Source organism: Rhincodon typus, chromosome 1 (genome assembly GCF_021869965.1).
Source record: "Rhincodon typus isolate 14 chromosome 1, sRhiTyp1.1, whole genome shotgun sequence".
NCBI lineage: Eukaryota > Metazoa > Chordata > Chondrichthyes > Orectolobiformes > Rhincodontidae > Rhincodon > Rhincodon typus.
Window position 1 is genome coordinate 6,572,802 of NC_063332.1, and position 27,123 is coordinate 6,599,924.

The following is a 27,123-nucleotide window of genomic DNA, read 5'->3' on the forward strand; positions in this document are numbered from 1 at the left end:
CATTATGCACTTAGATAGCTAAGTAGGTATCCCAAATCCCAAGAGTCAAAAAGTCATGATTCAAGTCTTACTCTTGTGGCCTTGAATGTGCAGACCAAACTGAAGATCCCAGTGCATGACTGAGGGCACTGTACTTGGAGCATGCACATATTGTGGTGTCATCTTATGCATGCATCTTATTCTACAACAGCAAAGGATGCTGGATCAGTTAATTTTAAATGTTAGATAAATTTTTGCTAAGCAAAGATATTAAGGGATTTGGGACAAAGCCAGGTGCATGAGCTAGGCCACAGATCATCCATGATCTCATTGAATGGTGGCATGACCTCCAGGGCCTGAATGACCTGGGATGGCACAGTGGTTAGTGCTGCTGCCTCACAGCGCTGGGGACCTGAGTTCAATTCCACCCTCAGGTCACTGGTCTGTGTGGAGTTTGCATGTTCTCCCTGCCTTTGGGTGCTCCTGTTTCCTCCCACAGTCCAAAGATGTACAGGATAGGTGGATTAGCCATGGGAAATACAGGGACATGGTAGGATGCTCTTCAGGGGGCTGGTGCCAACTTGATGGGCTGAATGGCCTGCTTCCACACTGTAGGGATTCTAGTAATCTGTGATCTTCTTTTGTTCCTAAATGCTAAACTAAGACCAAACCTGCCCTCTTGAGCGGATGTAAAAAATCCCATGGCACTATTTTGAAGACCATTTCTTCAAAATTGGCTGGCACATTTCCCACATTACATTTCAGCACTTCAAAAGTACATAAGTCTAAAATATTGTGGGCGCTGGGGGTCTGAAATAAAAGGCATTTTACATGTATTTTCAATTTATTATAATTTATTAACAATTTATGTTGAGCTGTCATCTGCATTAGAGAAATTAAACAGAGATTGGATGATCACATTGTGAAAAACCTTTTCTTAAATTTATTCATACAACCAATGTGGTTGACTGATCCAGAATTTACTGCCTATCCCTAGCTGCCCTCGAGAAGGTGGTGGTGAACTGTCAGCGTACCGTAGGTACAATGTCATTAGGGAGTTACAGAATATTGATCCAGCCTCACTGAAGGAACGTCATACAGGGTGGTGAGGTTCCCATGCATCTGCTTCCTTCCAGGCGGCAGTGGTCATGGCCTTGGAAAGACCTGAATAAGGACCGTTGGTGAATTTCTGCAGTGCATCTTTTAAAGCATACACACTACTGTCACCGTGCATCAGTGGTGGAGGGAGTGACTATTTGAGGATGTGATGCCAATTAATCATCCTAGATGGTGTTAAGTTTCTTGAGTGTTGAGTTGCACTGACCCAGGCACGTGGGGAGTATTCCATCACACACCTGACTTATGCCTTGTAGGCGATGTGCAAAAACTTTGAAGAAAGTATCAAACATAATTCCTGTCACACAACATTGAGTACACTGCCTGATTGTATTGTCATTTTCTCTTAATAATAGGTTCCAGCATTGACAGGTTAACTGGTGTGCAGCCTTCTCTGTACTGTTGCCCTCCTTCCTTAAACAAAGGTTTAACATTTGATTTTCTAATTCACCAGGGCCTTTTCAAAATCTAGGGAATTATGGAAGGCTTTGATCATGGATTCATTCATTTTCTCTGCGACCGATTATATTTATATTTAAGGATGCACTCCAATTAAGTCCACATGGTAGGCGAGTCTAAAACTAGCAGGCATAGGTTTAAAGTGAGAGGGGAGAGATACAAAAAGGTCCAGAGGGGCAATTCTTTCACACAGAGGTGAGTGTCTGGAACAGGCTGCCAAAAAAATAGTGCTGGAAGCAAGTACGATTTTGTCATTTAAGAAACAATTAGACTTGTACATGGATGGGAAAGGTACAGAGGGATATGGTCCAAACATGGGCAAATGGGACTAGTTTAATTGTGGAAACTGGCCAGCATGGGCAAGTCGGGCCGAAGGACCTGTTTCCTTGCTGTAGGCCTCTAAACTCTAAGTCAAAGGAACTCATCAGCCTTCAATCCCATTAGTTTTGCTACTACTTTTTCTCTCACAACCATGAAGTTCCTCCTGTCTTGTTGCCCTTTAGTGTTTCACTTTTCTTGGGATTGTTGAGATTTCTACCATGAACACTGTTGCTACTTGTATCTACTCCTCTCAGATCTATGGTCATGGTATGTTATTGTTTTGCATTGCATCGCATCATCCTATTTGCTTCTATCTCATTCATTCCGATTTTATCCTCAAAAGAACTAGTTTACTTTAGCTACTCTCTTCCTTTCTATATACTTGCCAAACATTTTGTTGTTTATTTTTAATATTTAGCCTTACTCGCATTCTAATTTATCTGTTTGCAGGATTGCACATTTTCTCTGGTTCGATCAACTTCCTTCCTTAGGCTTTGATGGTACATACTTCTTGTTGAGTTTCTCAACAGAATTTCTTGTTGTTTTACAAAACATCTCCTTAAATGCTTGCCGCTACTTATCTATTGTCTAATTTACTTTCTTATTCTACATCTAGCCAACTAGGGCTTCATTCCTCGTAACTGCCTTTATTTAAGTTTAAGACTTAAGGTTTAACAGTTCAAAGTATTCTTCCTAAGCTAAATATATATAAAGAACATTTTGATATTTTTCATAAGAAAAATCTCTCTTCCACCCAAGTGTGCAAAACAGAGGGAGAGAGAGATAGTATCTTCATTGAGAGAGCTTGGTAATTGAGTCAGACATTTTACAGCACGGGGGTGGTGAATTCTCTGATTAGGAATGTGTGCGATGCAATTAGATCTCAAATAAACTTTTTTTTTTGGTCAAAGTGTGAAAATATACAAAAAGGGCATGTTGAATGATATCACCATCTCTGATTTCCAAGACCATGACTTCACTGGTCAGAGCTGATCACTTTGTTGTCTCTAGAGTTCGAAGCAGTGTTCGAAGAAGATATCTACATTGTTCGCATAGTTCATGGGTAAATTGTAACCAACGTGCCTGGCACCAAGACTTGCTGCACCCACTGCTGAAGAGCATTTCAGCTTCATCATGGTAAACTTGCACAGGTTCTTTGCCATTGGTTTTTGCTTGACTTCCTTCAACACTTCCAGAAAGCCTGGAAGAAAGGAAAGAATTTGTATTTATATAACACCTTTCACAACCTCAAGGCATCCCAAAGTGCATTTATTTTAATGCCAATCTGCACACAGCAAGGTTCCACAAACAACAATGTGGCGGTGACCATTTCAACCATTTTTTTTATAAATGGATATTGCCTGACTAAGACACTGGAGAGACAGCCTGGTTCCTTTCCAGACATACTCTGGGATCTTTTACACCACCCAAGGGGACCTGGGTTTAAAGACGTTTCTAAAAGGAGATTTATTAAACTAACACCGGGGATAAGAAGCTTCAGCTTTGTGGTGAGACTGCGGCAGGTGGAATGTTTCCTCCCTGGAGCAGAGGTGGTTTTATAAAAAAGGTGAATGAAATATTGAGGAATAATATATTGGAGAAACTCAGTAGGTCTGGCAGCATCTGTGGAGAGAGAAACAGAGTTAACGTTTCAGGTCCAATGCCACCCTTTAACATTGCAGCCTCCACCATGTTTTGTATTTATTTAAAAATGTTGAGGAATTTTGACAGCCAATAAGAAACCATTTCCGATCACAGTAATCAAAGTCTAAAGATTTAAGCTGATTGGCAAAGGAAACATAAGAAATGAGGGTCTGATTATTGATGATTTGGAATGCACAACCTAAATGAGTGGTTTGGAGCAGATTTTGTGATGACTTTCAAGGGGATCTGGATAAACAGTTGAACAGGATAAAAGAACAGAACTATGGGAATGAGTAGGACAGCAGAACTCATCCAGTACACAGACAATGAGCAGAATGGCATTTGGATGTGCTACAAGGTTCTGTTACGTGAGATCAGATGACGAGGTAGTTTGAGGAGGGAATCAGCTTCAGTAAATTACTTACACTACAGATTGATCACGGCAGACCTCCTCCAGCACACACCGGGCTGCCCCCAATCGCCACTTACCATTTTTCAGCAGGTCCCAGCTGTTCCACACGGATCCCACACAGACTATAGGCAGACCAAGCTTCCCATCAAGCAGCTTCTGCAAGACAAAGGGGAGCAGTTAAACCAAAACACAAACCCAAATCTTTCCAACAAAACAAAAAGCCAGAGCTGGTTCCAACAAGCACCTACTCTCAGAGGTGGAGATGTAACACAGTCATCTCAGCAATTCTTTCTCAAAGTTCAACCTTCAACTGGAGGGTGCCCCTCAGCGATATCAGACTGAGGTCCCATGAATCAGTCCTCAGCCCGACTTCACCAGCAGCACAGCCTCTGCAGTTTTTGTCCTTTATACACAGTCATGGGATGTGGCCTCTCTGGCTGGCTCACTATGTATTGCCCATCCTTCGCTGCCCAGAGGGCAGTTCAGATTCAACCGCATTGCTGTGGGTCTGGAGTCACATGTAGGCCACACTAGGTAAGGATGGCAGATTTCCTTCCCTAAAGGACATTAGTGAACCAGATGGATTCTTCCAACAATTAACAATGGTTTCATGGTCATCATTAGATCTTCATTCCAGATTTTTTATTTTAATTTAATTAAATTCAAGTTCCACCATCTGCTGTGACAGGATTAGAACACATATCCCCAGAACATTATCTGGATTAAGAGCCTAGTGATAATACCACTAGGCCAACGCTTCCCCTTGTTCAGCACCTCTGTTCAGATTGACAGAAATTTCACTGCTGTTAAATAGGAGGAAAACCAAACCCAATGTTTTTGTTCTCTCCCACAATTTCTGTTCCCTAGCCACTTACTCCTCGCCTCTTCCTGGGTGTTGAGGTTCAAATAGACTTCAACGTCTTTACCCTGTGCCAAGTGTCAACCCTTTGTGTGTTTCACTGCTATTTCCACTTCTGTAACATAAATTAGGAAGATCCCTTGTGCCTGCACTGACATTTAAGGATCATTCAGGGCTGATCTGATTGATCACCTAAACTTCCATTTCCTGGTCGACCTTGATGCTCTTTATCTTCATCTATCAAGAATCTATCCAACTCATCCTTAAAAAAAATTCAATGACCCAGCCTACACTGTTCTCTGGAGAACAGAATTCTCCAGATTAATGACCCTCATGTCGGTCTTAAATGGGAAAGGCTTACTTTTGAACTGGGTGCCCTGATTCCAGACCGTTCCACCAGGGGCAAGCGTCCTCTCAGCATCCACCCTAGTTAGCCCTATTGGAATATTTTGTGTTTCAGTAAGATCACTCCTCAGTCTTCTAAACTATGGTAAGACAGACTTACACTGTCTACCGTTCGTTATAAGATAAGGAACCAGTTGAGTGAATCTTCTGAGCTGTCTAATGCGACAACCTCTTTGTCTAAGGAAGGAGACAAAACTGTACACTGTACTCCAGATGTGTTCATACTAATACCCTGTATAATGGTCATTAAGCTTCCCTACTTTTATATTCCAATCCTCATGCAATAAATAAAATACCAAAGAACTGCAGATGCTAGAAATCACACAAAATCAGAAATTGCTGGAAAAACTCATTAGGCCTGGCAGTATCTGTGGAGAGAAAGCAGAGTTAATGTTTTGAGGCCAGTGATCCTTCTTCAGAATAAATAACATCCTTACATTTATCTTTGTCATTACGTACTGTATCTTCTGATTTAAGCATCAGGGCATCCAGACCTGACTGTACCAATGAGTTTAAGGAATTTTCTCCATTTAAACACTGGCTGCATTAACGGTCACAGCAGTTGCAGAAGGTACACTCACCACTCATACTGGCTGTGCATGTGACAAAGTGCCAGCAATGCTGCCTGTAGCTGCTCGCATTAGTAGTGTTTTAAATGCTTGTTGATCGCTGCCCCACCTAGCTCAGCACCCCACTCCACTCTCAATTGCTGCAGACTCTCCCTCTGACTCAGCATCCACCCTCAAATCCTCACTGCCCCATTCCCCAAGCGAAGCAGCAAAGGGCAGAGAACGATGATGTCTGCAGCACAGGCTTCCTTTTCCAGTGGACTAACAAGATAGTGTTAAATAACAGAGATAACAAGGTGTAGAGCTGGATGAACACAGCAGGCCAAAAAGCATCAGAGGAGCAGGAAAGCTGACGTTTCAGGTCTAGACCCTTCTTCAGAAATGGGGGAGGGGAAGCGGGTTCTGAAATAAATAGGGAGAGAGGGGGAGGCGGATAGAAGATGGATAGAGGAGAAGATAGGTGGAGAGGAGACAGACAGGTCAAAGAAATGGGGTTGGAGCCAGTGAAGGTGAGTGTAGATGGGGAGTTAGGGAGGGGATAGGTCGGTCCAGGGAGGACGGACAGGTCAAGAAGGCGGGATGAGGTTAGTGGGTAGGAGATGGGGGTGGGAGGAATGGTTAGGGAGACGGGGACGAGCTGGGCTGGTTTTAGAATGCGGTAGGGGGAGGGGAGATTTTGAAGCTTGTGAAGTCCACATTGATACCATCGGGCTGCAGAGTTCCCAAGCGAAATATGAGATGCTGTTCCTGCTGCTTTCGGGTGGCATCATTGTGGCAATGCAGGAGGCCCGGGATGGACATGTCGTCCAAGGAGTGGGAGGGGGAGTTGAAATGGTTCGCGACTGGGAGGTGTAGTTGTTTGTTGCGAACCGAGCGTAGGTGTTCCGCAAAGCGGTCCCCAAGCCTCCACTTGGTTTCCCCGAAGTAGAGGAGGCCACAATGGGAACAGCGAATACAGTATACCACATTAGCAGATGTGCAGGTGAACATCTGTTTGATGTGGAAGGTCTTCTTAGGGCCTGGGATGGGAATGAGGGGGGAGGTGTAGGGGCAGGTGTAGCACTTCCTGTGGTTGCAGGGAAAAGTGCCAGGGGTGGTGGGGCTGGAGGGGAGTGTGGAGCGGACAAGGGTGTCATGGAGAGAGTGGTCCCTTTGGAAAGCAGATAAAGGTGGGAGGGAAAAATGTCTTTGGTGGTGGGGTCGGATTGCAGATGGCAGATGTCAGAGGTCGGAGGATGATGCATTGGATTTGGAGGCTGGTGGGGTGGTACGTGGGGACGAGGGGGATTCTGTTTCGGTTGTTATTGCGGGGATGGGGTGTGAGGGATGAGTTGCGGGAAATGCGAGAGACACGGTCAAGGGCATTTTCGACCACTGTGGAGGGGGAGTTGCGGTCCTTGAAAAACAAGGACATCTGGGATGTCTGGGAGTGGAATGCCTCATCTTGGGAGCAGATGCGGTGGAGGCGAAGGAATTGGGAATAGGGGATGGTCTTTTTGCAGGAAGGTGGGTGAGAGGAGGTGTATTCTAGGTAGCTATGGGAGTCGGTGGGCTTGAAATGGATATCGGTTTCCAGGTGGATGCCAGAAATGGAGACAGAGAGGTCCAGGAAGGAGAGAGAGGTATCAGAGATGGTCCAGGTGAACTTAAGGTTGGGGTGGAAGGTGTTACTGAAGTGGATGAACTGTTCGAGCTCCTCGTGGGAGCACGAGGCGGCACTGATACAGTCATCGATGTAACGGAGGAAGAGGTGGGGGATAGGGCCAGCGTAGTTACGGACGAGGGATTGTTTGGAAGACAGACAGTGTCTCTTGCATTGCCCGCAACTCATCCCTCACACCCCATCCCCGCAATAACAACCGAAACAAAATCCCCCTCGTCCTCACGTACCACCCCACCAACCTCCAAATCCAACGCATCATCCTCTGACACTTCCGCTATCTGCAATCTGACCCCACTACCAAAGACATTTTTCCCTCCCCACCCTTATCTGCTTTCCAAAGGGACCACTCTCTCCGTGACTCCCTTGTCTGTTCCACACTCCCCTCCAGCCCCACCACCCCTGGCACTTTTCCCTGCAACCACAGGAAGTGCTACACCTGCCCCTACACCTCCCCCCTCATCCCCATCCCAGGCCCTAAGAAGACTTTCCACATCAAACAGATGTTCATCTGCACATCTGCTAATGTGGTATACTGCATCCGCTGTACCCGGTGTGGCTTCCTCTACATCGGGGAAACCAAGCGGAGGCTTGGGGACCGCTTTGCAGAACACCTGCGCTCGGTTCGCAATAAACAACTACACCTCCCAGTCACGAACCATTTCAACTCCCCTTCCACTCCTTGGACGGCATGTCCATCCCGGGCCTCCTGCATTACCACAATGATGCCACCCGAAAGCAGCAGGAACAGCATCTCATATTTCGCTTGGGAACTCTGCAGCCCAAGGGTATCAATGTGGACTTCACAAGCTTCAAAATCTCCCCTCCCCCGACCGCATCCCAAAACCAGCCCAGCTCAGCCCCGCCTCCCTAACCATTCCTCCTACCTCAGGCCCCACCCCCATCTCCTACCCGCTAACCTCATCTTGCCTCCTTGACCTGTCCGTCCTCCCTGGACTGACCTATCCCCTCCCTAACTCCCCACCTACATTCACCTTTACTGGCTCCAATCCCGCCTCTTTGACCTATCTGTCTCCTCTCCACCTATCTTCTCCTCTATCCATCTTCTATCCGCCTCCCCCTCTCTCCCTATTTATTTCAGAATCCCCTTCCCTTTCCCCATTTCTGAAGAAGGGTCTCAACCGGAAACGTCAGCTTTCCTGCTCCTCTGATGCTGCCTGGCCTGCTGTGTTCATCCAGCTCTACACCTGGTTATCTCAGATTCTCCAGCATCGGCAGTTCCTACTATCAGTGTTACATAACATCCTGCTTTTATATTCTTTCTGCCAAAGTGGATGAGCTGATGTTTTGCCATGTTATACTCCACTTACCAAATTTTTGGCCAATCACTTGACCTGTTTGTATTGCTTTGCAGAAAAATTACTCTCCTTGATAGCATCAGTCGTATTAGGAACATCTATTTGACTTCTCCATCCAAGTCATTTGTACAGATAATAAACAGTCAAGACCCCAGCACTAATCCCTATGGCACTGCACCAGTTACAGATTGCCAACTAGAACATTACTCATTTAGACTTATCTCCATTAACTGACCAATGCTCTATTCCTGTTAATATGTTAGCCCCTAAATCACAAGCTCCTATTTTGTCCAGTAATTTTCATGTGGCACCTGCCCAAGAGGTTTTTAGAATTCCAAGTACATCACATCTAGAAGTTCCTCTATCTATATCACTTGTTGCTTCCTCAAAAGAAGTATACTAAATTACTCAAAAGGACTTCCCTTTCACAAAGCCAAGCTGACTCCACTTAAATTCATTACAATGTTCTTAGTGCTCTACTATATCCTCCTCACTAATAATACGATTCTTGTGTTTTCTCTGTGTTAAGCTAGCTTTCTGCCTCCTACCTTTCTTGAACAGAGAAGTTACATTTGCTATATGATGGGACCCCTTTAATCTTAAAAACATAAAAACAAACCTAACTACCATAATATATTTTTAATCAGGAAGGGAATCAAGGTTTGTGGGGTAAAGGCAGGGAAGCAGAACTGTGAATTATCTGATTAACCATGATGTCATTGAATAACAAAGTGGACTCAATGGGCAGAATGGTGTACTTCTGCTCCTATGTCTTGAGATCTAATGGTTACCATATCCATGGCCATTTCTTTCGGGATCCTGGGGTGAAGTGCTCTGTAATTTTTCAACCCAGAATTAGGCCATTTATCCGTGGAACCCCCTTTTTTGTTTAATTTCCACTTAGGGATGCTTCCCTTTCTGTCCATTCTATTGAAGGCCTGTATATTTCTTCTTGTGGGAATGGCGACCCATGGGATGGGACTGGCAGTGCGTAACACTAAACCGCAGCAGATACAAAGTTCAACCACTGTTCAGAAATGGGATGAAAGCCCTATAATCTCACCATATTCTGCTGTGGACGAGTGGGAGGCAGTCTTGCTCAGGTCAGAAAGTCATAGATTGAATTCCCACTCCAGCTATCCGAGCATACAGCCTAGGCTTGCTTCTCATTGTGGAGCTGACAGAGTGCTGCACAGTCAAAGCTCCTTCCTTTTGGCTAAGATATTAAAGTGAGACATTGTCCATTCCTAGAGTGAAGACTAAATATTTCATTGCCGGACAGAAACAGGTTTGGACAATATTTAGCCCCAAATCTAATCATTATCACATTTCTATTTGTGCAAGCATGCTGGGCTTTGAAGTTTGGTGAAGTACAGAGTGTGGAGCACAGAACTAATCCAACCAGTCCATGCCGCTGATAAAGTTGCATTCGAATCTTGCCCATTCAGCTCAATCAGGATAAGCACCTATTCCCTTCCCCCTCAAACACTTACTGAGCCTCCTCTTAATTGCATCAATCACTTTTTGTGGCAATGAGTTCTACATTCTCACCACATTCTCTTGGCTAAGACGTCTCTTCTGAATTGTGAGGCATTAAGACAGAAGACGTTAACTGGCTCAAAAGCCCAACTTTGGAAACAAACCTACACTCAATGGTTACATTTCATTTTTACCTGGTCCACATGTGGCAGCACAGCCACAACATGCCGGGCAAGTTCCTGACCCCCTCTTCTGAAGATGTGACAAGAAAAATGGTCTCCAGCTTGTGCCGCTGAAAAAAAAGAACTTTTAAATGATCATTTTTAAAGGGGCTTTCTTCTCCCCAATCACTCCCATCCATTAAGATTGCCCCTGCAATTAAAGAAAGGAACATAGGAACACAGGAATCCTAAGAACAGGAGTAAGACATTCAGGGTCTTGAACCTGTTCCATACCAGGTCACCCCTTATCCTATCACATTCTACACACTGAGAATGGGAATTGGATGGCCAAGTGGTTATGTTACTGGGCTGCAACACCAAGATCTTGAATCTTATCCCTACTAAGTGGAGAGTCAAGATTGAGTTCAAGTGTTAAATGAAAGAACTTGCGTTTATTCTAATGGCTCCCAAAGTGCACTACAGCCAAAAACAAAAGGACATTTTGAAGAGGAGTCACTATTGTCATGTAGTGTGTTGAGTACAGTAAACATTGACCGTGTAGTGACGGGTTGTCAGAGAACTTACTTCACCAATATCGGTGGAAGGATAACAATATTTGGCCTTCACCAGCTGGGAGGACAATTCTTTGAAGTACTGCTTTGAGATCTTTTACAACTGCCTGGGAGGATAACAGTCTCAAATTAGTTTCCTCCCAAAAACCTGACAGTACAGCAGTCCCTTGATGCTCCACTAGAGGGCCAGTCAAGATATTTGAGTCTAATTCTGAGGAGTCAGATCTGAACTTGGAACCTGTTGACCCGGAGGCAACAGGTGCCACCGACAGAATCTTGGTTAATATGTTCATTTGGCTTGTGATCTACGACTTAAAAAGGTGTAAACAGTCATCAAAAATTATGTTCACCTTCTGCTAGCTTTCGACAAAATCCAGCAATTTTGGATTTCTCAAAGGTACGATATAGGTGAGTGAGAAGGGCCATTCGATTAGACACCTGCATCAGAAAAGAAAGAAAAGGTTTAAGAGACAAATCTGAACAGTTCACAGAATCATAGAACAGGTCAGAGGCTAGGAATGGAAACAAAAATTGCTGGAGATCACAGCAGCTCAGGCAGCATCCACGAAGAGAAAGCAAGCTAACATTGAGTCTAGATAACTCTTCCTTAGAGCTTTGTTTTCAGTACAGATTCCAGCATCTGCAGTAATTTGCTACTACACAGGCTAGGAATACTACGCATTCCATCACATTCCTAACTTGTGCCCTGTAAATGGTGGACAGGCTTTAGGTAGTCAGGAGGTGAGTTACTCGCTGCAGGATTCCTAGCCTCAAACCTGCTCTTGTAGCCACTGTGTTTATGTGGCACGTCTAGTTGAGTTTCTGGTCAATGATAACCCCCATGATGTTGATAGTGGGGGATTCAGTGATGGTAACACCATTGAATGTCAAGGGGCAGTGGTTAGATTGTCTCAATGGTGATTGTCATTGCCTGGCATTTGTGTGGCACGAATGTTACTTGCCACTTTCAGCTCAAGCCTGGATATTGTCCAGATCTTGTTGCATTTGAACATGGGCTGTTTCAGTATCTGAGGAGTCGCAAATGGTGAAGATTATGCAATCATTTCTGACCTTATAATGGAAAGAACATCATTGATGAAGCAGCTGAAGATGGTTGGGCCGAGGATACTACTCTGAGGAACTCCTGCAGAGGTGAGATGGAGCTAAGATGACTGACCTCCAGCAACCACGACCATCTTCCCATGTGTCAGGTATGACTACAACCAGCACAGTTTGCCCCTGATATCACTGACTCCAATTTTGGAGCCAATTTTACAACGAAGGCTGTAGTCAGGCCAGGAACTGAGTTTCATTATTTTATTTTCTTTATTCATTCATGGGATGCAGGCATCGCTGGCTAGGCAGCATTTATTGCCCATCCCTAATTGCCCAGAGGGCAGTTAAGAGTCAACCACATTGCTGTGGGTCTAGAGTCACATGTAGGCCAGACCAGGTAAGGATGGCAGTTTCCTTCCCTAAAGGACATTGGTGAACCAGATGGGTTTTTCCCCTGACAATCGGCAATGGATTTATGATCATCATTAGACTCTTAATTCCAGATATTTTATTGAATTCAAATTCCACCATCTGCTGTGGCAGGATTCAAACCCAGGTCCCCAGAACATTATCTGGGTCTCCGATTAACAGACCAGTGATAATACCACTAGGCCATCGCCTTCCCCCAGAGGCTCTGGCGGAGCCCAAACTGGGTGTCACTATTCAGATGCTGCTCGATAGCACTGTCAATGACACCTTCTATCACTTTAATGTTGATCGAGAACAGACTGATAGGACAGTAACGACGTGCTAGAAGATCCTTTTACATGCTAACATTCTCTATAAATTTAATGATAGCATTGTGTTTGAACAATCTTGAACACATTTTTCTACTTAAATATGTTACGAGAGATTAACTGTCCTGCAAATAGCTGTACGATAATGACCAGATGATAGGTTTTGGTAATGCCGGATGAGGAATAAATGCTGTAGACCACCAGAGAGAATGTTTCTGTTCTTCTTCATGTCGGATAATGGGATTGCTCATATCCAACTGAGGGCAAACGGTGGGACTCTGCTAAATGTTGCATCTGAAGATCAACATCTCTGACCGAGCAGCACTCCAGCAATCCTGCATGAGTTTTGCCAGCCAGGATTACACATTCAGGTTTTGGTGGGTCTTGGACACACATGATTCAGCAGTGACTGGAGAAGGAGAAGCAGTGATCGAATCATGCCAGACCCGTCAAGCAGACACCACTCAAGACCCAAAGGCCACAGATTTTATCCCCCCTTCAAAGAGGGTACACAATCTAATTAACAACTGACCTCAACACACTTTGCTTAGAGAATGCAAGGCAAAGGCATCAGATCAATATTATGACAAATGACATCATTTCAACATATCCAAAACATTTCAACAGCACCCTAGTCCACATCAATGGTTATTTTGCATGCAAGCTTTCTCCAACTCATCAACTGCCACCAATAGAACCACCTAATCCATTCTCCATCATGTGCCTGTGCAACTTCTCCCTAAATGACAAGTCACATTAACTGGTCTGTGTGGTAGTGATTCAACGGTAGGTGTCTGAAATATGCAGAGGATAAGAGGGACCTTGGAGTCCAATGTCAATCAACACATGGCTCAGGATTACTCCAAGACACCATTACTTTTGAGGTTCTGTTTTTCAGTTTAGCCCTAACGCTGCATACCCCTTCAGCAGAACCTCTGGCTTCATTACACCAATGTTGGTGTTAATGTGGACCATGATCACTAAATGCTCCATGCTGACACAGAAGTTCTTCTCCAGCCCCAGAGCAGATACCCCGAACCCTGACACTGGCAGGCAACACTCTTTGCTGCAGAGAACAGTGTCAAATTCGCCCCCACTAGGTAAAAAGGTTTTTCCCTCCCCAAGGTCTTCTTCCATTGCTTCCTATACCAATTACCTTATATTTGTGCCCTTTGGTTCTCAATCCTTCCACCAATGTGAGCAGTCTTTTCCTACCTATGCTGTTTAGACTCGTGATTTTGAATATCTCCAACAGATCTCCTCTCGATTTTCCCTCCAAGGAGAAATGTCCAAACTATATCTGATGAACATTATTCCCAAATCATTCTGCTTGTACATTTTCTCAAGTCTTTTTTGACCTTTGCCAATACTTGCATACCCTTTCCTTCTCACATAATGAAGACCAGAGCAGTGCCCTGTACTTGAAACGTAGTCCTCCTATAAAGGTCCTTATCAAACAACTCACACCATTGGTCAGTATGATGACAACTTCTAACCTGGAAGTAGTCATACATGGCCTCCTTCACCAGACAGATGTTAAATGGTGTGTGCTTGAAGTTGTCAATAGCGTCATACACAATCTTTATAGCCAATAGTGACATCCAATAAGCTGCAAAGAAAGAGTGAAGAATTCAAATTATTAAGAAACCAGCCATAAGTATAAAAATACAAAGTAAGAGTTTCTAACAAAACTTAAAGTGAGCATTGGTCCTATAGAAGTGAGTCCGCAGAATTAATAATGGATAATAAGGAACTGGCAGGTGAATTGGAGAAACATTTTGCATCAGTCTTCACTGTAGGGGACATTAGAACCGTCCTCAACGCAGCAGAAAATCTGGGAATGGAAGGGAGGGTTGAATTCAGGAAAAGGACAATTGCCTGAGAAGTAGTACTGAATAAATTGTTGGAGCTGTTGACTGACTGGGTCCAGACTGACTTCATTTGGAAGAACAGGTCAGAGAGATAAGTCGATGCACTGATTTTGCTTTTCCAAAACTGACAAGATTTGGGAACAGTCTCACTGGATTTGAAGACTGTACATGTAACACTTTTGTTTAAAAATAAAGGGTGTGTCACAAATCTGGAAACTTCAAGCTAGTTAGCTTAACAGTTGCTAAACGAGTAATAGCAGGACATTTGGATAAGTTCAAGGTAATTGGGCAGAGTCACCGTGCAAAAGGGAATCATTGTAAGCATATCTGAAGTCCTTTGAGGAAGAATCGTGGGCATTGGATAAAGGGGAACTGGTGGTTCCAGATTTCCAGAAGGCATTCTGTGGTGGCTCAGTGGTTAGCACTGCTGCCTCACAGCGCCAGAGGCCCAAGTTCGATTCCACCCTCGGTGACTCTCTGTGTGGAGTTTGCACATTCTCCCCGTGTCTGCGTGGGTTTCCTCCGGTTACTTCGGTTTCCTCCCACAGTCCAAAGATGTGCGGGGTAGGTGGATTGGCCATGCTAAATTGCCCATAATGTCCAGGGATGTTTAGGTTAGATGGGTTAGACATGGGAAATACATGGGTAGGGGAATGGGTCTGTGTGGGATGCTCTTTGGAGGGGCAGTATGGACTTGTTGGGCCAAATGGCCTGTTTCCATACTGTAGGGATTCTATGATTCTCATTCGACATGTAACATCAAAGGCTATTCTGAAGAATATAAACTCATGCTGTAGGGGTTGGTGTCTTGGGATTGACAGAATTTTGGTGGGCTAACATCAAGTAGATTTTCATAGAACTCCTACAGTATGGAAACAGGCCATTTGGCTCACAAGCCCATACTGACTCTCTGAAGAGCATCCCACCTAGACTCACCCCCCACTCCTCCACCCCCACCCTATGCCTGTAATCCTGCATTTCCGATGGCTAATCTACCTAACGTACCTAACATCTTTGGACACTATGGGGTAATTTAGCATGGCCCAACCCACCCTAGCCTGCACATCTTTGGACTGTGGGAGGAAACCGGAGCACCCGGAGGAAACCCACGCAGACACGGGGAGAATATGCAAACTCCACACCGACAGTCGTCCGAGGCTGGAATCGAACCCGGGTCCCTGGTGCTGTGAGGCAGCAGTGCTAACCACTGAGCCACCGTGCTGCCTTGTAGGCATAAATAGGTCTTTTTCAGGTCAGCAACACATGGTCCGTCACAGGGATTGGTGCTCGGAGCTCGACTGCTTAAAACTTACATAGACAATTTGGATGACAGGATCAAATGGCATGGTACGGTAGCTAAATTTGCTGATAACCACAACAATAGGTAGTTGTGAGGAACATTTATGGAAGCTGCATAAGTGGATTAAGTGAGTGGACAAACATCTAATAAATGGAGTATGATGTAGGAAAATGTGGAACTGTTTGTCAATTTTGGGAGGAGGAATAAAGCATTAACTGCTTCTCTCTCCAACTCTTCTCCAGCACTTTCTGCTTTTATTAAGCATATTATCCAATTGGTGAGAGATTGCAGAGCACCAAGACGCAGAGCAATCTGGGTGCACCTTGACAGTGCCTGAATCACAAAATTTTGGTACACAGCAAGTATCTGGCAAAACAAATAAAACGTTATACAAATAAAATTTAATGTGTGATAACTGAATGCGAAATTTATGAGGGTATTCTTCAAGTTACATGAGACACTGAGAAGACCACATCTGTAGTACTGTACACAGCACTGAACTCCTTCAAGGACAGATATCAAGTTATTAAAGGCAAGACAGAGAAGGTTTAAGGGACTAATACCCGGAATGGGCAGCTTGTCTTGTGATGATATGTCAGAGAAGCTAGATTGTATCTCCATGGACTTAGGAGAATAAGAGGCAACTTTGTTGAAATGTATAAGATCTAGGGGAATTTCGACAGGGCAGAACGAAAAGGATATTTCCTCTTATGGGAGAATCTAGAACCATGAGTCACTGTTTAAAAATAAGGGATTGCTTATTTAAAATGGAGATAAGGGGAATTATTTTTTATCCTCTCAAGAGGGTCAAGAGTCTTTGGAACTCTTCCAGAAAAGGCAGTGGAAGCAGAAGCTTTGAGTATTTGTAAGGCAGAGAAAGATTGATTCTTGTTAATCAAGGGGTGGAAGATGAGCAGGAATGTAGTTTTGAAGTTACAATAAAATCAGTTATGATCTTATTAAATAACTGAGCAGGCTCAAGAAGCTGAATGACTTCCACCTGTTCCTTACTTGTATTAAGCTAATTATCACTTCTCACTGCCGCATCTCTCCTAACTCCCCCCACTCCCCCACCCACCTCCCCATCAAAAGGGCTGACCGTAGCTGGGGAAGGAAGCAAGGATGTGAAGGTATAGGTGGGGAAGGGGCATTTCAGCATGTGGAATAATGGGTCAGGCAAGGGCAGTTCACAGGATTGGGATTGGGAGGTGTAAGTGAGGAAGGAACATTTTGGGTTGAGGAGATGTGGAATAGTTGGGGGTGGGGGGCTTTGACAGATATCAGCAACTCTTTCAGCAAGCGTTAGTAGCTTGACTGACACAGACCACCAATTGGCAAGTCCAGCTCCGGGGTTTAGATCCAGCAAACCTTCCATCAACAGAGCACTGATGTTCATCCTCAATACAGAGCAGAGCTTCTTCCCAGGGAGGATACAATACTGAATTGCCCTGATTGAATCAGCATCCATGACTAAGTCTGAAACTCCCTGGGTTTGCAATATTGTTACACAGAGGTAAGTTCCACATTGTAACTGCTCTCTTGGTAAAGATTCCCTTACTGGCAGTTACCTTGTATTGACGAAACCCAATTTTGGACACCCCAAGGGCAGAAAGACGATCTGTAACTATATCTGATCAATCCGCTTCACAACATTTTTTTTTGTTTTTTTATGTGCTCTATCAGACCAGCCTCTCAGTTTTCCCTGTTACAGAGGAGAGACACACTCAGATCCAGTACCATTCTTGTAACTTTCCCCAGTGGAACTGGATTCAAGCATGTCCTCAAATGGTGTAAATTTCCAAGCTCTCTGCGTAAAGTGTAAAGCAACAGAGCTTGTGAAAAAACGGAAGGTGGGTCGATGTCTTACCCTTGCACATGCATCCTCATAACCCACCCCTCAAAAGCCCATGCTTCTTAAAACCACTATTCCTCTTCACTCACCAGATCCCTCGTCTCCGAGCAGGTGGCCCCAGCCTCCACACCCGGTCACTGAGCCGTTCGGATTGATGAGCTTGCAGTTGGAACCAGTTCCCGAGATTAATACAATTCCACCTGGTGTGTGTGGGTGTTTTTTTGGCAGGCAGCAGCAGAGGAAGAGGGGGAGTGACAAAAAAGAAACTACTGTTAGGTTCTGTTGCAGATGGGTAACCTTTGCCAGCACATCTTCCAAGAGAGTACTGACAGTCTACAAAGCAAATCCCAGCTCAGTCAAGCCATTCGTACATTGATGCAGAAAGCCAACATTTACCACGAGAGCGACTATCAGAAGACAAGGACACACATGCACGTGTTTGAGGGAAGGTCATGGTGCAGCAAGATCAAACAATGGCGTAACTACACTCTAGCACAGCTTGAGCATGGTTCATCTGATATCACACTCATTCATCCTAGGGAAAAGGCAAATTGCCTCTTTCTGGGAACATTAGGAACAGAAGAATAGTAGTTGGCCATTCAGTTCATCGAGTCAGTTCCATCCTTCAGTTGGGTGATGCCTGATCATCTATCTCAATGCCACTTTTCCAGATTATCCCGATTTCCCTTAACGTCATTAGTTTCCACAAACCTATCAATTTCCAACTTGAATCTGTTCAACTACTGAGCCTCTGCAGCCCTCTGGGGAAGAGCATTCCAATGATTCACCACCCTCTAAATGAAGAAAATTCCCCTTATCTCAGTCTTCAATGACCTATCCCTTATCCTGAGCTGATGTTTCCAGTTTTAGAATCAGTAGCCAGGAGAAACATCTTATTTACATTAATCCTGTCATGCCTTGCAAGAATTTTCTATGTTTCAATGAGATCATCTCATTCTTTGAAACGCTTCAGAATACAGGCCCAGTTTCCCCATCTCTCCTCAGGAGATAATCCAGCCATTGCGGGGATTAAGCTGGTGAACCTTCACTGCACACCCAAAGAGACCAAAACTGTCCTGCAATACTCCAGTCTCGTCGAGACTCTATATAATTACAGCATGACATCTTTGCATCTGTACTCACATCCTACTGATGAAGTAATGAAGGCCAACATCGCATTTGCCTTCCTGATTGCTTGCAGTACCTGCATGTTAGTCTTGATTGACTCATGGACAAGGACACCCAGGTCCCTTTGAATACCTGCACTTCCCAACCTGTTCAGCCCATTTAAATCCTCTTGACCTCTCCTTGCATCCACCTCAACTTACAAGTTTGAAAATATTACAATTGGTCTCAATATCCAAATCATTTATATAGACTGTAAAGAGTTGCAGACCTACTAATTGATCCTTGTGGTACCCCACACTTAACAGCATGGCATCTTGAGGATGAGCCATTTATTCCTACTTTCTGCTCATTAAGCAATTCTCAACCTATACCAGTATATTCTCCCCAATCACAACTGCTCTATTTTTATTTACTATCATGAGTGGCATCTTACCAAAATCCTTCTGAAAATCCAACCACCACCACAACCACTGCTCTCCTTAGTCTATGCTACAAGCAATACTCTCAAAAACTCCAAGTTTGTCAAGTATGATGTTATTGCACTAAAACCCAAAGGACACAAGTTTATATCTCAACATGACGACTTGAGAAATTGAATGCTGGGAAGTGAAAAGCTGGTGCAAGTAAAAGTGACTGTGATTCATAAAAGGTCAAGTTCACAGAGATGTCCCATTTGTCAAGGAAAAACAGCTATCCCAAGTCTAAAACGGGAGTGCCACATGGGCCCAGTTAGAGTTTTTGAGGATGTTATTTGTAGCAGAGATAAAGGAAAACCAGTGGATGTGGTGTAGTGGTAATGTCAGTGGACTAGTAATCTAGAGACCCAGGCTAATGACCTGGAAACACACATTCAACTTCCACCATGCAGGCTGGTGGAATTTCAGCTCAACTCAGTAAGGGAGATGGTGGGATAATGTCACTCGATCAGTGATCCAGGCCCCAGGCTAATGTTCTGAGGTCATGGGTTCAAATCCCAGAATGGCAGATGGTAAAGTTTGAATCCAACTTAAAAATAAATTTAATGTGATCATGCCGATTGTTATAAAAACCCAATTGATTCACTAAGCAAATCTGACCTGTTCTAGCCCACACATGACTCCATAGTGACATGCAATTAACTTAAATGCCCTCTGAAATAGCCTAGCAAGCCACTCTGTTCAAGGGCAATTAAGGATGGGCAAAGGCCAGTGATGGCCTATGAAAGAGCAACTCTTTTAATCAGATGAATTATTTTCACTGGGGATTCTAGATCTGAAAGTCTGAGAATTAGGGCCAGATTGTTCAGGAGAGATGATTGGAAGCACTTCAACGCACAAAGGATGGTAGATTTTGGAACTCACTTCCACAAAGGGTGATGGATTCTGGATCAGTTGCTAGTTTTAAATCCGAGATAGATAAATTTCCTTTAAGCAACGGTATTGAGGCATATGGGCCAAAGGCAGGTATATGGAGTTAGGCCGCAGGTCAACCGTGATCTCACGAAATGGTGGAACAGACTCGAGGGGCTGAATAGCCTGTTTCTATGTTTGCATTGGGAGCTGGGACTTGAGAAGACCTTCTTCGGGCAATTAGGGGTGGTCAAAAAATGCTGGACTCCTCAAGCAGGGGCACATTGACAGGAGAGAGGAGTTTTAAAGTTTAACCACTAGGTGGAAGGGAAAGCTCTCCAGCCCCCAAAATACAATTTCATGAACTTCAACAGAAAAACAAAATCTTGCCTGCACTATAGAGCCTTACCTGTGTCTGTGGCTGTCGATATGCCCCCTATTGCATCTGTAGTGATGCTGTAGTTCTCGCTCAGGTTTGGGAACCTCTCCTTCAGCAACTGGACCAATGTGCTGATTGCTTCATCCTGATCTCCCCCACTTAGAGTCAACCCCTGAGAAGGCACAAAGGTAAAGCCAATTAACTCAGGGCAAACACCCCTGAGAAGGCACAAAGATAAAGCCAATTAACTCAGGGCAAACACCCCTGAGAAGGCACAAAGATAAAGCCAATTAACTCAGGGCAAACACCCATGGTTTGCTCAGAAGAGACACTGAGCTCAACAACAAAACTTTTTTTCAAGAATAACAATCTATTGCCGCTTTTATCTATGAAAATACAGTGAAGCACTCTGGCTTCAGACAGCTGTGGGTCAAAGTCCCATTCTAAGGACTTGAACACCAAACCAAGGCTGTGGTATTGAACAAAAACAAAGTTGCTGGAAAAGCTCAGCAGGTCTGGCAGCATCTGTGGAGAAGAAAACAGAGTTAACGTTTCGGGTCCGGTGACCCTTCCTCAGTACTGATGGTGGCTGGGAAAACGTCAGTTTATGTGCAGAAAATAGGGAAGTGGGTGGGGTAGGGAGTAAACGATAGGATAGAGCCCAAAGAGAGAGAAAGGCAGTTGGACAGACAAAGGAGTTGCTAACGATCAGGCTGGGAGGTGAATAGTTGTTAATGGGGACTGTTAGTGACTAACAACGGGGGTGTGTAATGGCAGGCTATGTGGTAACAAGGCCTGGTGTGTGGGGTGGGGGGCTGGGATATGGGAGAGTTTAGGCCCTAAAATTATTGAACTCAATATCGAGTCCGGAGGGTATTGAGGCTGGTGTCATCTTTTCAAGGCCATACTTGTGTTCCCACCCCATCTGGTGGATGCAAAGAATGCAACAACTCACTTTCAAAGATGAGCAGAGGAGTTCCTTAACTCTGAACTAAACATCACTAAATCAAATGGTCATGTTGAGGTATTTAATGGTTACAGAGAGATTAAACAGCAAGGAATGGCTTCCATAAGGAGGAAGTAGGGATGAGAGCTCACTGCCTGAAAAAGTGGCAGAAGCTACTCATTCCCCTTCACCTAGACCCACTCGCCCACCCTTCTCCCCGTTCTGCGTATACTTCCCTACTCCAAAACCCACAATCTCTACCTTCCCCTACAACACTGTACCTCTCACGCCACATTCCCCCTCCGCCACAGTCCATATTCCTGTTTCTCTTCTCCAGAATCCATCTCCCTGTTCTCCACCCCATCCCCCACACACCATCTCGACAACTCTCACCTCCTTCCCCCCCACCGCTGCCTGCCTCTTCTCTCTATCTTGTGTAAGGTAATGATTTGCCTGTATAGCAAAACTACTTTTCACATGTGACAATAATAAATCAAATAAAAAAATCTTCCAACTTGCCCCAAACACCCCATCCCTTTTCCAACACCTTCCTGTCTTCCTTATAGCTTGGCTTCCAGAACTGAGTGCAACACTGTAGCTGAGGTTGATCCAGGTTTAACATAATGATGGAGGAAGGAAAGAAAAGGCCAAGAGTAAAACACAACCACAGCAAAAGAACTGAGCCCATGCATTCATCATCGTTCACTTGTCACTCACTGTTTGTCTCTCCTTTCCAACTTTTCTCAGTCTGATTTATTGCTCACCCTCTTGCACTTTGAACCAGCAACAAGATACTCCACACAAGCTTATCACCAAAGTCCAAAGGGGTCGGCTGTGATACAAAGACAAGTGAAAGTCAAATTTGTTTTATATCACATATGTGAAAAACGAAATACTGCTCCAGAGGTTGCAATCCTCATGTCTTCATGGAACTACAGCTTCCCAATTTCTAGTAACAGCACTGCCTGCCTTCCTACAGCCAGACAACAATAAACTCTGACCTTGGCCTTCACAGTGTCTTTTCCTGTACAGAGTCATCATTATTCTACAAAGTTGAGTATCACCAGCTCACATTTCGCAACAGGAAAAGTAGCTTCCTGAGATGGATTAGGTTTACACGGCAGGCCCAGGCATTCACTTCAACACACAAGATTACAGAGAGAAAGCATGTGCAACATTTGCAGCTTGGAAATACGCACTGGGCACACACAGAATGAACGGGCCAGAGTGAGCAGGGACAGAAATGGATCTTCCACAATCTTATCAAACGCTGGAGCAGGCTTGATGGACAAAACAGCTTACTTTTGCTGATATTTCATATGTTTGTACGTTTGTTCAATTTGATCATCATCAGGCAATGTTCTGTCCTTGTATTCTGAGCGGCACCGAGGAAGCTGGATTAGCGTTGGCCAGGCTTAAGGTCTATAAAGTTTACCTACCAAGGACTTGAGTGGTACATTAGGATCTGCGCCAGCTGCCTTCTTAGCATCCAGGACCATGCTGTTGATGCTTTCCAAGCATTGGTCCACCCCAACCAGCTGCAGAGAATGAAACAGACACCATTGTCCAGTCAAAACACAAGACGACAAACCACTGAAACAACCAGGCATGCTCATCTCCCCACAACCCATTCTCACCAATCTACCAATCAACTGCTCTCCTCGCCCTAACTCAGATAGCCAGTGGCAAGAGGCAGGGACGAAGGAAAATTTATTTATTCACAGGTAGTGGGTATCACTGGCCAGGCCAGTATTTATTGCTCTTGTGGTGCAGTGGTAGTACCCCTACCTTCATCGGAGGCTGCACTGAGGATGTTACCAAGCATGGTAACGAAACGTCTGCAAAACAACAAACCAGCTCGGCGAGCCAACCAACCCTCAACACCCACAACCTGAGCTACAGATCTACTCCAAAACCTTAGATATCCCTACCTTTGTAACAGAAGGCCCTGCTTCAAGTCCCACCTGTTCTGGAGGTGCTACTAACATCTGTGAACAGGTTGATTAGAAAATAGTTTTTTGAAAAAAAAACTACCCATTCCCCAATTGCCCAGGCAGGAGTGAAGAGTTAACCACATAGCCGAGAGTCTGGCATCACACATAGGATAAACCAAGTTAAGATTGACAGATTTCCTTCCCTAAAGGGTTTTAGTGCATCAAAGAGGTTTTTCTGATAGCCGACAATGATCATAGTTAAGATTCTTAAATTACAGATATTTATTGAATTCAATTTTAATAAATTACCGTCTAGCCTGGCAAGATTTGAACTCAGCTCCCCAAAACATTACCACAGTCTTTGGATTAATAGCCTAGTGATAATACCACTAGGCTAGTGCCTGTGTAGAAAGCTTTTAAGACACTGTGCCTTAGACTGTATTCAAATGAAAACGTATTTAAGAATGTAACATTTTGGGATAAAGACTGAGAGAAACTTGAGATAGAATTATGGTGAGCCCAATAATCTCGAGAGGGTTAATAAAGCAGAATTCTTTGCCTCATATCTGGGTCTACATAAAATTATTAGCGGTTATAATATAAGCACTGTAGATGCTGGAAGATAGAAGTTTTTTTTTTACAAAAGTACTGGAGAAAGTCAGAAGCTCTAGCATTGTGTGTGGAGAGAACACTGGAACAATGACTCTTCAGAATCAGGATTGGAAGAAAGGTTATACAGTTGGTTCTTTGGTGGTAAAGAAACTAACTATTCCTTACCCAGTGGTTGGTGGCTGGACCATTCACCTTGGCTTTGATCGTCCCGTCCTCAGCAATCAGCACTACATTCGAGCTAGTTGCTCCTCTAACAAAAGAATGAACATTAATTTCTTTTTGAATATGCAATAAGTCCAGTTTTTTGACACTGGTCCATCTTCATCTAACACTTTTTGTCATTGATGTAAATGATTTGGATGTGAATATAGAAGGCATGATTGGTAAGTTTGCAGATGACACCAAATTGGCGGTCTAGTAGGCAGCAAAGAAGTTACCTCAGAATCAATGGGACCTTGATCAGATGGGCTGATGGGCCATGGAGTGGCAGACAGAGTTTAATCGGGATAAATGTGAGGTTCTGTATTTTGGCAGGGCTCATCAGGCAGGATGCATACACTTAATGGTAAGGTCCTGGGGAGTGTTGCCGAACAAAGATCTTCGAGTGGAGTTGAAGGTCGACAGGATAGTGAAAATGGCGTTTGGTAAGCTTGCCTTTATTGGTCAGCGCATTGAGTATTGTAGTTGGGAGGTCATGTTTCGGCTGTACAGGACATTAGTTAGGTCACTTTTGGAATACTGCTTTCAATTCTGGTCTCCCTGCAAAACGAAAGATGTTGTTAAACTTGAAAGAGTGCAGAAAAGAATTACAAGGATGTTGCCGTGGTTGGAGGGTTTGAGCTATAGGGAGAGGCTGAATAGGCTGGAGCTATTTTCCCTGGAGTGTCGGAGGCCGAGTGCTGACTTTATAGAAGTTTTTGTGATTGGTTGGCTCACAGAGCTGGTTTGTTGTTCTGCAGACGTTTCATTACCCTGCTGGGTAACATCATCAGTGCAGCCTCTGATGAAGCGTTGTTGTGTTTTCCCGCCTGGTATTTGAACTCTGGAGTCCAGTTTCTCCACTAAGAAGGCCATCAACACACACAGAGCTAGATCCTATACATACTCCACTGCGAAGGAAAACTGGAAGTGAGGTAACCCAGCTCAACGGACCCCAGAGTTTAAATACCAGGCGGGAATGAAACATCTATGGAACAGCGAACCAGCTTGACAAGGCAACCAACCACACCCCGAGCTACAAATCTACTTAAAAACCTTATAGAGTTTATAAAATCACAACAGCATAGATGGTTTTTTCCCCTAGGGTAGGGGAGTTCAAAACTAGAAGGCATAGGCTTAAGGTGAGAGGAGAAAGATATAAAAACAGACATAAGGAGAGCCTTTTTCCACACAGAGGGTGGTGCATGTATGGAATGAGCTGCCAGAGGAAGAGGAGGGGGCTGGTACAATTACATCATTTAAAAGGGATTCAGATGGTTATACAAATAGGAAGCATTTAGAGGGATATGGGCCAAATGCTGGCAAATGGGACTAAATTGGGCAAATGGGTCAGCATGGATGACTTGGGCCAAAGGGTCTGTTTCTGTGCTGTACATCTCTGTGACTTCAACTCCTAAAACCCACAATTCCCATAACTTGGTTTTTTTTCTGCAGTTTCCTTTCAAAGCATCCCTTTCCTTTTGTGAGTATCCTCCTCTCTCCTCCTGTGATAGGATATTTTGGTTAAGGAATGGAGATGTGTTTTTGAAGGAAATTGGCAATTAAAATTAGCTTCCCCGATAATGGGGCCAACTGCAAACAAAGATCAAATTCCTGGAAATCCTTCCCTAACAACACAGTGTGGAATATTCACCACATGGACTGCAGTGGTTTAAAGTAATACTACTAGGAATGGGATTGCCAGTGGTAGTGGTTAAGCTAAAATAAAAGCAGGGATATGGGTAGGGGAGGGGGGGTGTGTGTCTAGTCAGTGGAGGGGGTGCAGGGAGGAGGAGGAGGAGACGGGGACACGTAGTCCGGGGGTGGGGGGGTGTCATGTCAGTGGAGGTGTCGGGGGGGGGGGGGGGGTGGGGAGAGGGGAGGGGGGGGGGGGAATTGAGACGGGGGCGGGTGGAATTGAGACGGGGGCCGGGGGAATTGAGACGGGAGCCGGGGAGGACGCGGGGGCCTGAGACGCGGTCCAGCGCGGGGGGTGGAATTGAGACGGGGGTCGGGGAAAAGGTGATGGGGTAAGTCGGGGGGGATGAGGTTAGCGAGTGGAGATAGAGGGATGAAGCTGTGAGAACGCAGTCCAGGGCACCCCCATTGCCAACAATCTCCCGAGGCTGAGCCGGAAAACGGCCCGGGCGGCGGTGGGCGGTGGTAGTTACTCATCGGGACCGTCCAGCCGGGGACAACCCTGCCCAGACAGTCATTCACTCACCCCTCCACTCCGCCGTACAGGAAAACCATCTTCCGGCACCACTGAGTCTAATCAGGTGACAAAGGGAGGTGTAACAAATGCGATCATGTGACAGCCAGTGTCACATGACGTGCACGATCGGTGGAAGTGGATAGTCGGGCAGAATTGTTGAGAAAGGGGGAAGAGTGGGATGGTTGAGGAGAGAGAACTTTTGCTTCTATACTCGCAGCATTACCACTTCATCTGGCGTCGCCAAATATTTTGTTATTTGTTTTCTCCTCTCCATTTACTTCCCAAATTTCCCCGCAGAAGGTGGTGTTAAGCCACCTTTTTGAACGGCAGCAGACCATTCGGTGTAGGTTCACTCACATTGCTGTTAGGGAGGGAATTCTAGGATTTTGACTCGGTGATCGTGAAGGAAAGGCGATATTGCTCCAAGTCCGAGTGGTGTATGATTGCCAGCTCTCCCTTGGATCACCTTCTGCAACTTGTATCCAAAACTTTATTTGTGGCAGGAAGCAGAATGTAATAATATAAAACAAAGAACTGCGGACACTGGAGATCTGAAACAAAACCAAAAATTGTTGGAGAAATTCGGCAGGTCTGTGGAGAGAGAAACAGAGT

The 27,123-nt window shown here is 44.7% G+C and overlaps 1 protein-coding gene across 2 annotated transcripts; it reads right to left on the reverse strand.

The window, feature by feature from the left end:
* Positions 1 to 815: 815 nt before the first annotated feature.
* Positions 816 to 26,649, reverse strand: nagk (N-acetylglucosamine kinase). 2 transcript variants are annotated; one of them, XM_048601773.1, is made up of 10 exons: positions 26,521 to 26,649; positions 24,264 to 24,348; positions 22,992 to 23,090; positions 20,637 to 20,778; positions 17,861 to 17,971; positions 14,245 to 14,357; positions 11,306 to 11,393; positions 10,417 to 10,514; positions 4,009 to 4,087; positions 816 to 3,076 (listed from the first exon to the last, which is right to left on the reverse strand). In XM_048601773.1, exons 1-10 carry the CDS (start codon positions 26,547 to 26,549, stop codon positions 2,883 to 2,885), a joined length of 1,038 nt encoding a protein of 345 aa, XP_048457730.1. In that variant the 5' UTR covers positions 26,550 to 26,649; the 3' UTR covers positions 816 to 2,882. The 2 variants fall into 2 exon arrangements, with proteins under 2 accessions (XP_048457730.1, XP_048457739.1); XM_048601782.1 differs by lacking the exon at positions 22,992 to 23,090.
* Between the last annotated feature and the right edge of the window lie 474 nt (positions 26,650 to 27,123).

Excerpts from the sequence above, each read along its gene's own strand:
- nagk (XM_048601773.1), bottom strand. The coding sequence starts at position 26,549 with ATGGTTTTCCTGTACGGCGGAGTGGAGGG. Across the intron at positions 24,349-26,520 it reads CTGTACGGCGGAGTGGAGGG|AGGAGCAACTAGCTCGAATG; the intron begins GTGAGTGAATGA and ends TTCTTTTGTTAG. Across the intron at positions 11,394-14,244 it reads CCATGTATGACTACTTCCAG|GTGTCTAATCGAATGGCCCT; the intron begins GTTAGAAGTTGT and ends TTTCTGATGCAG.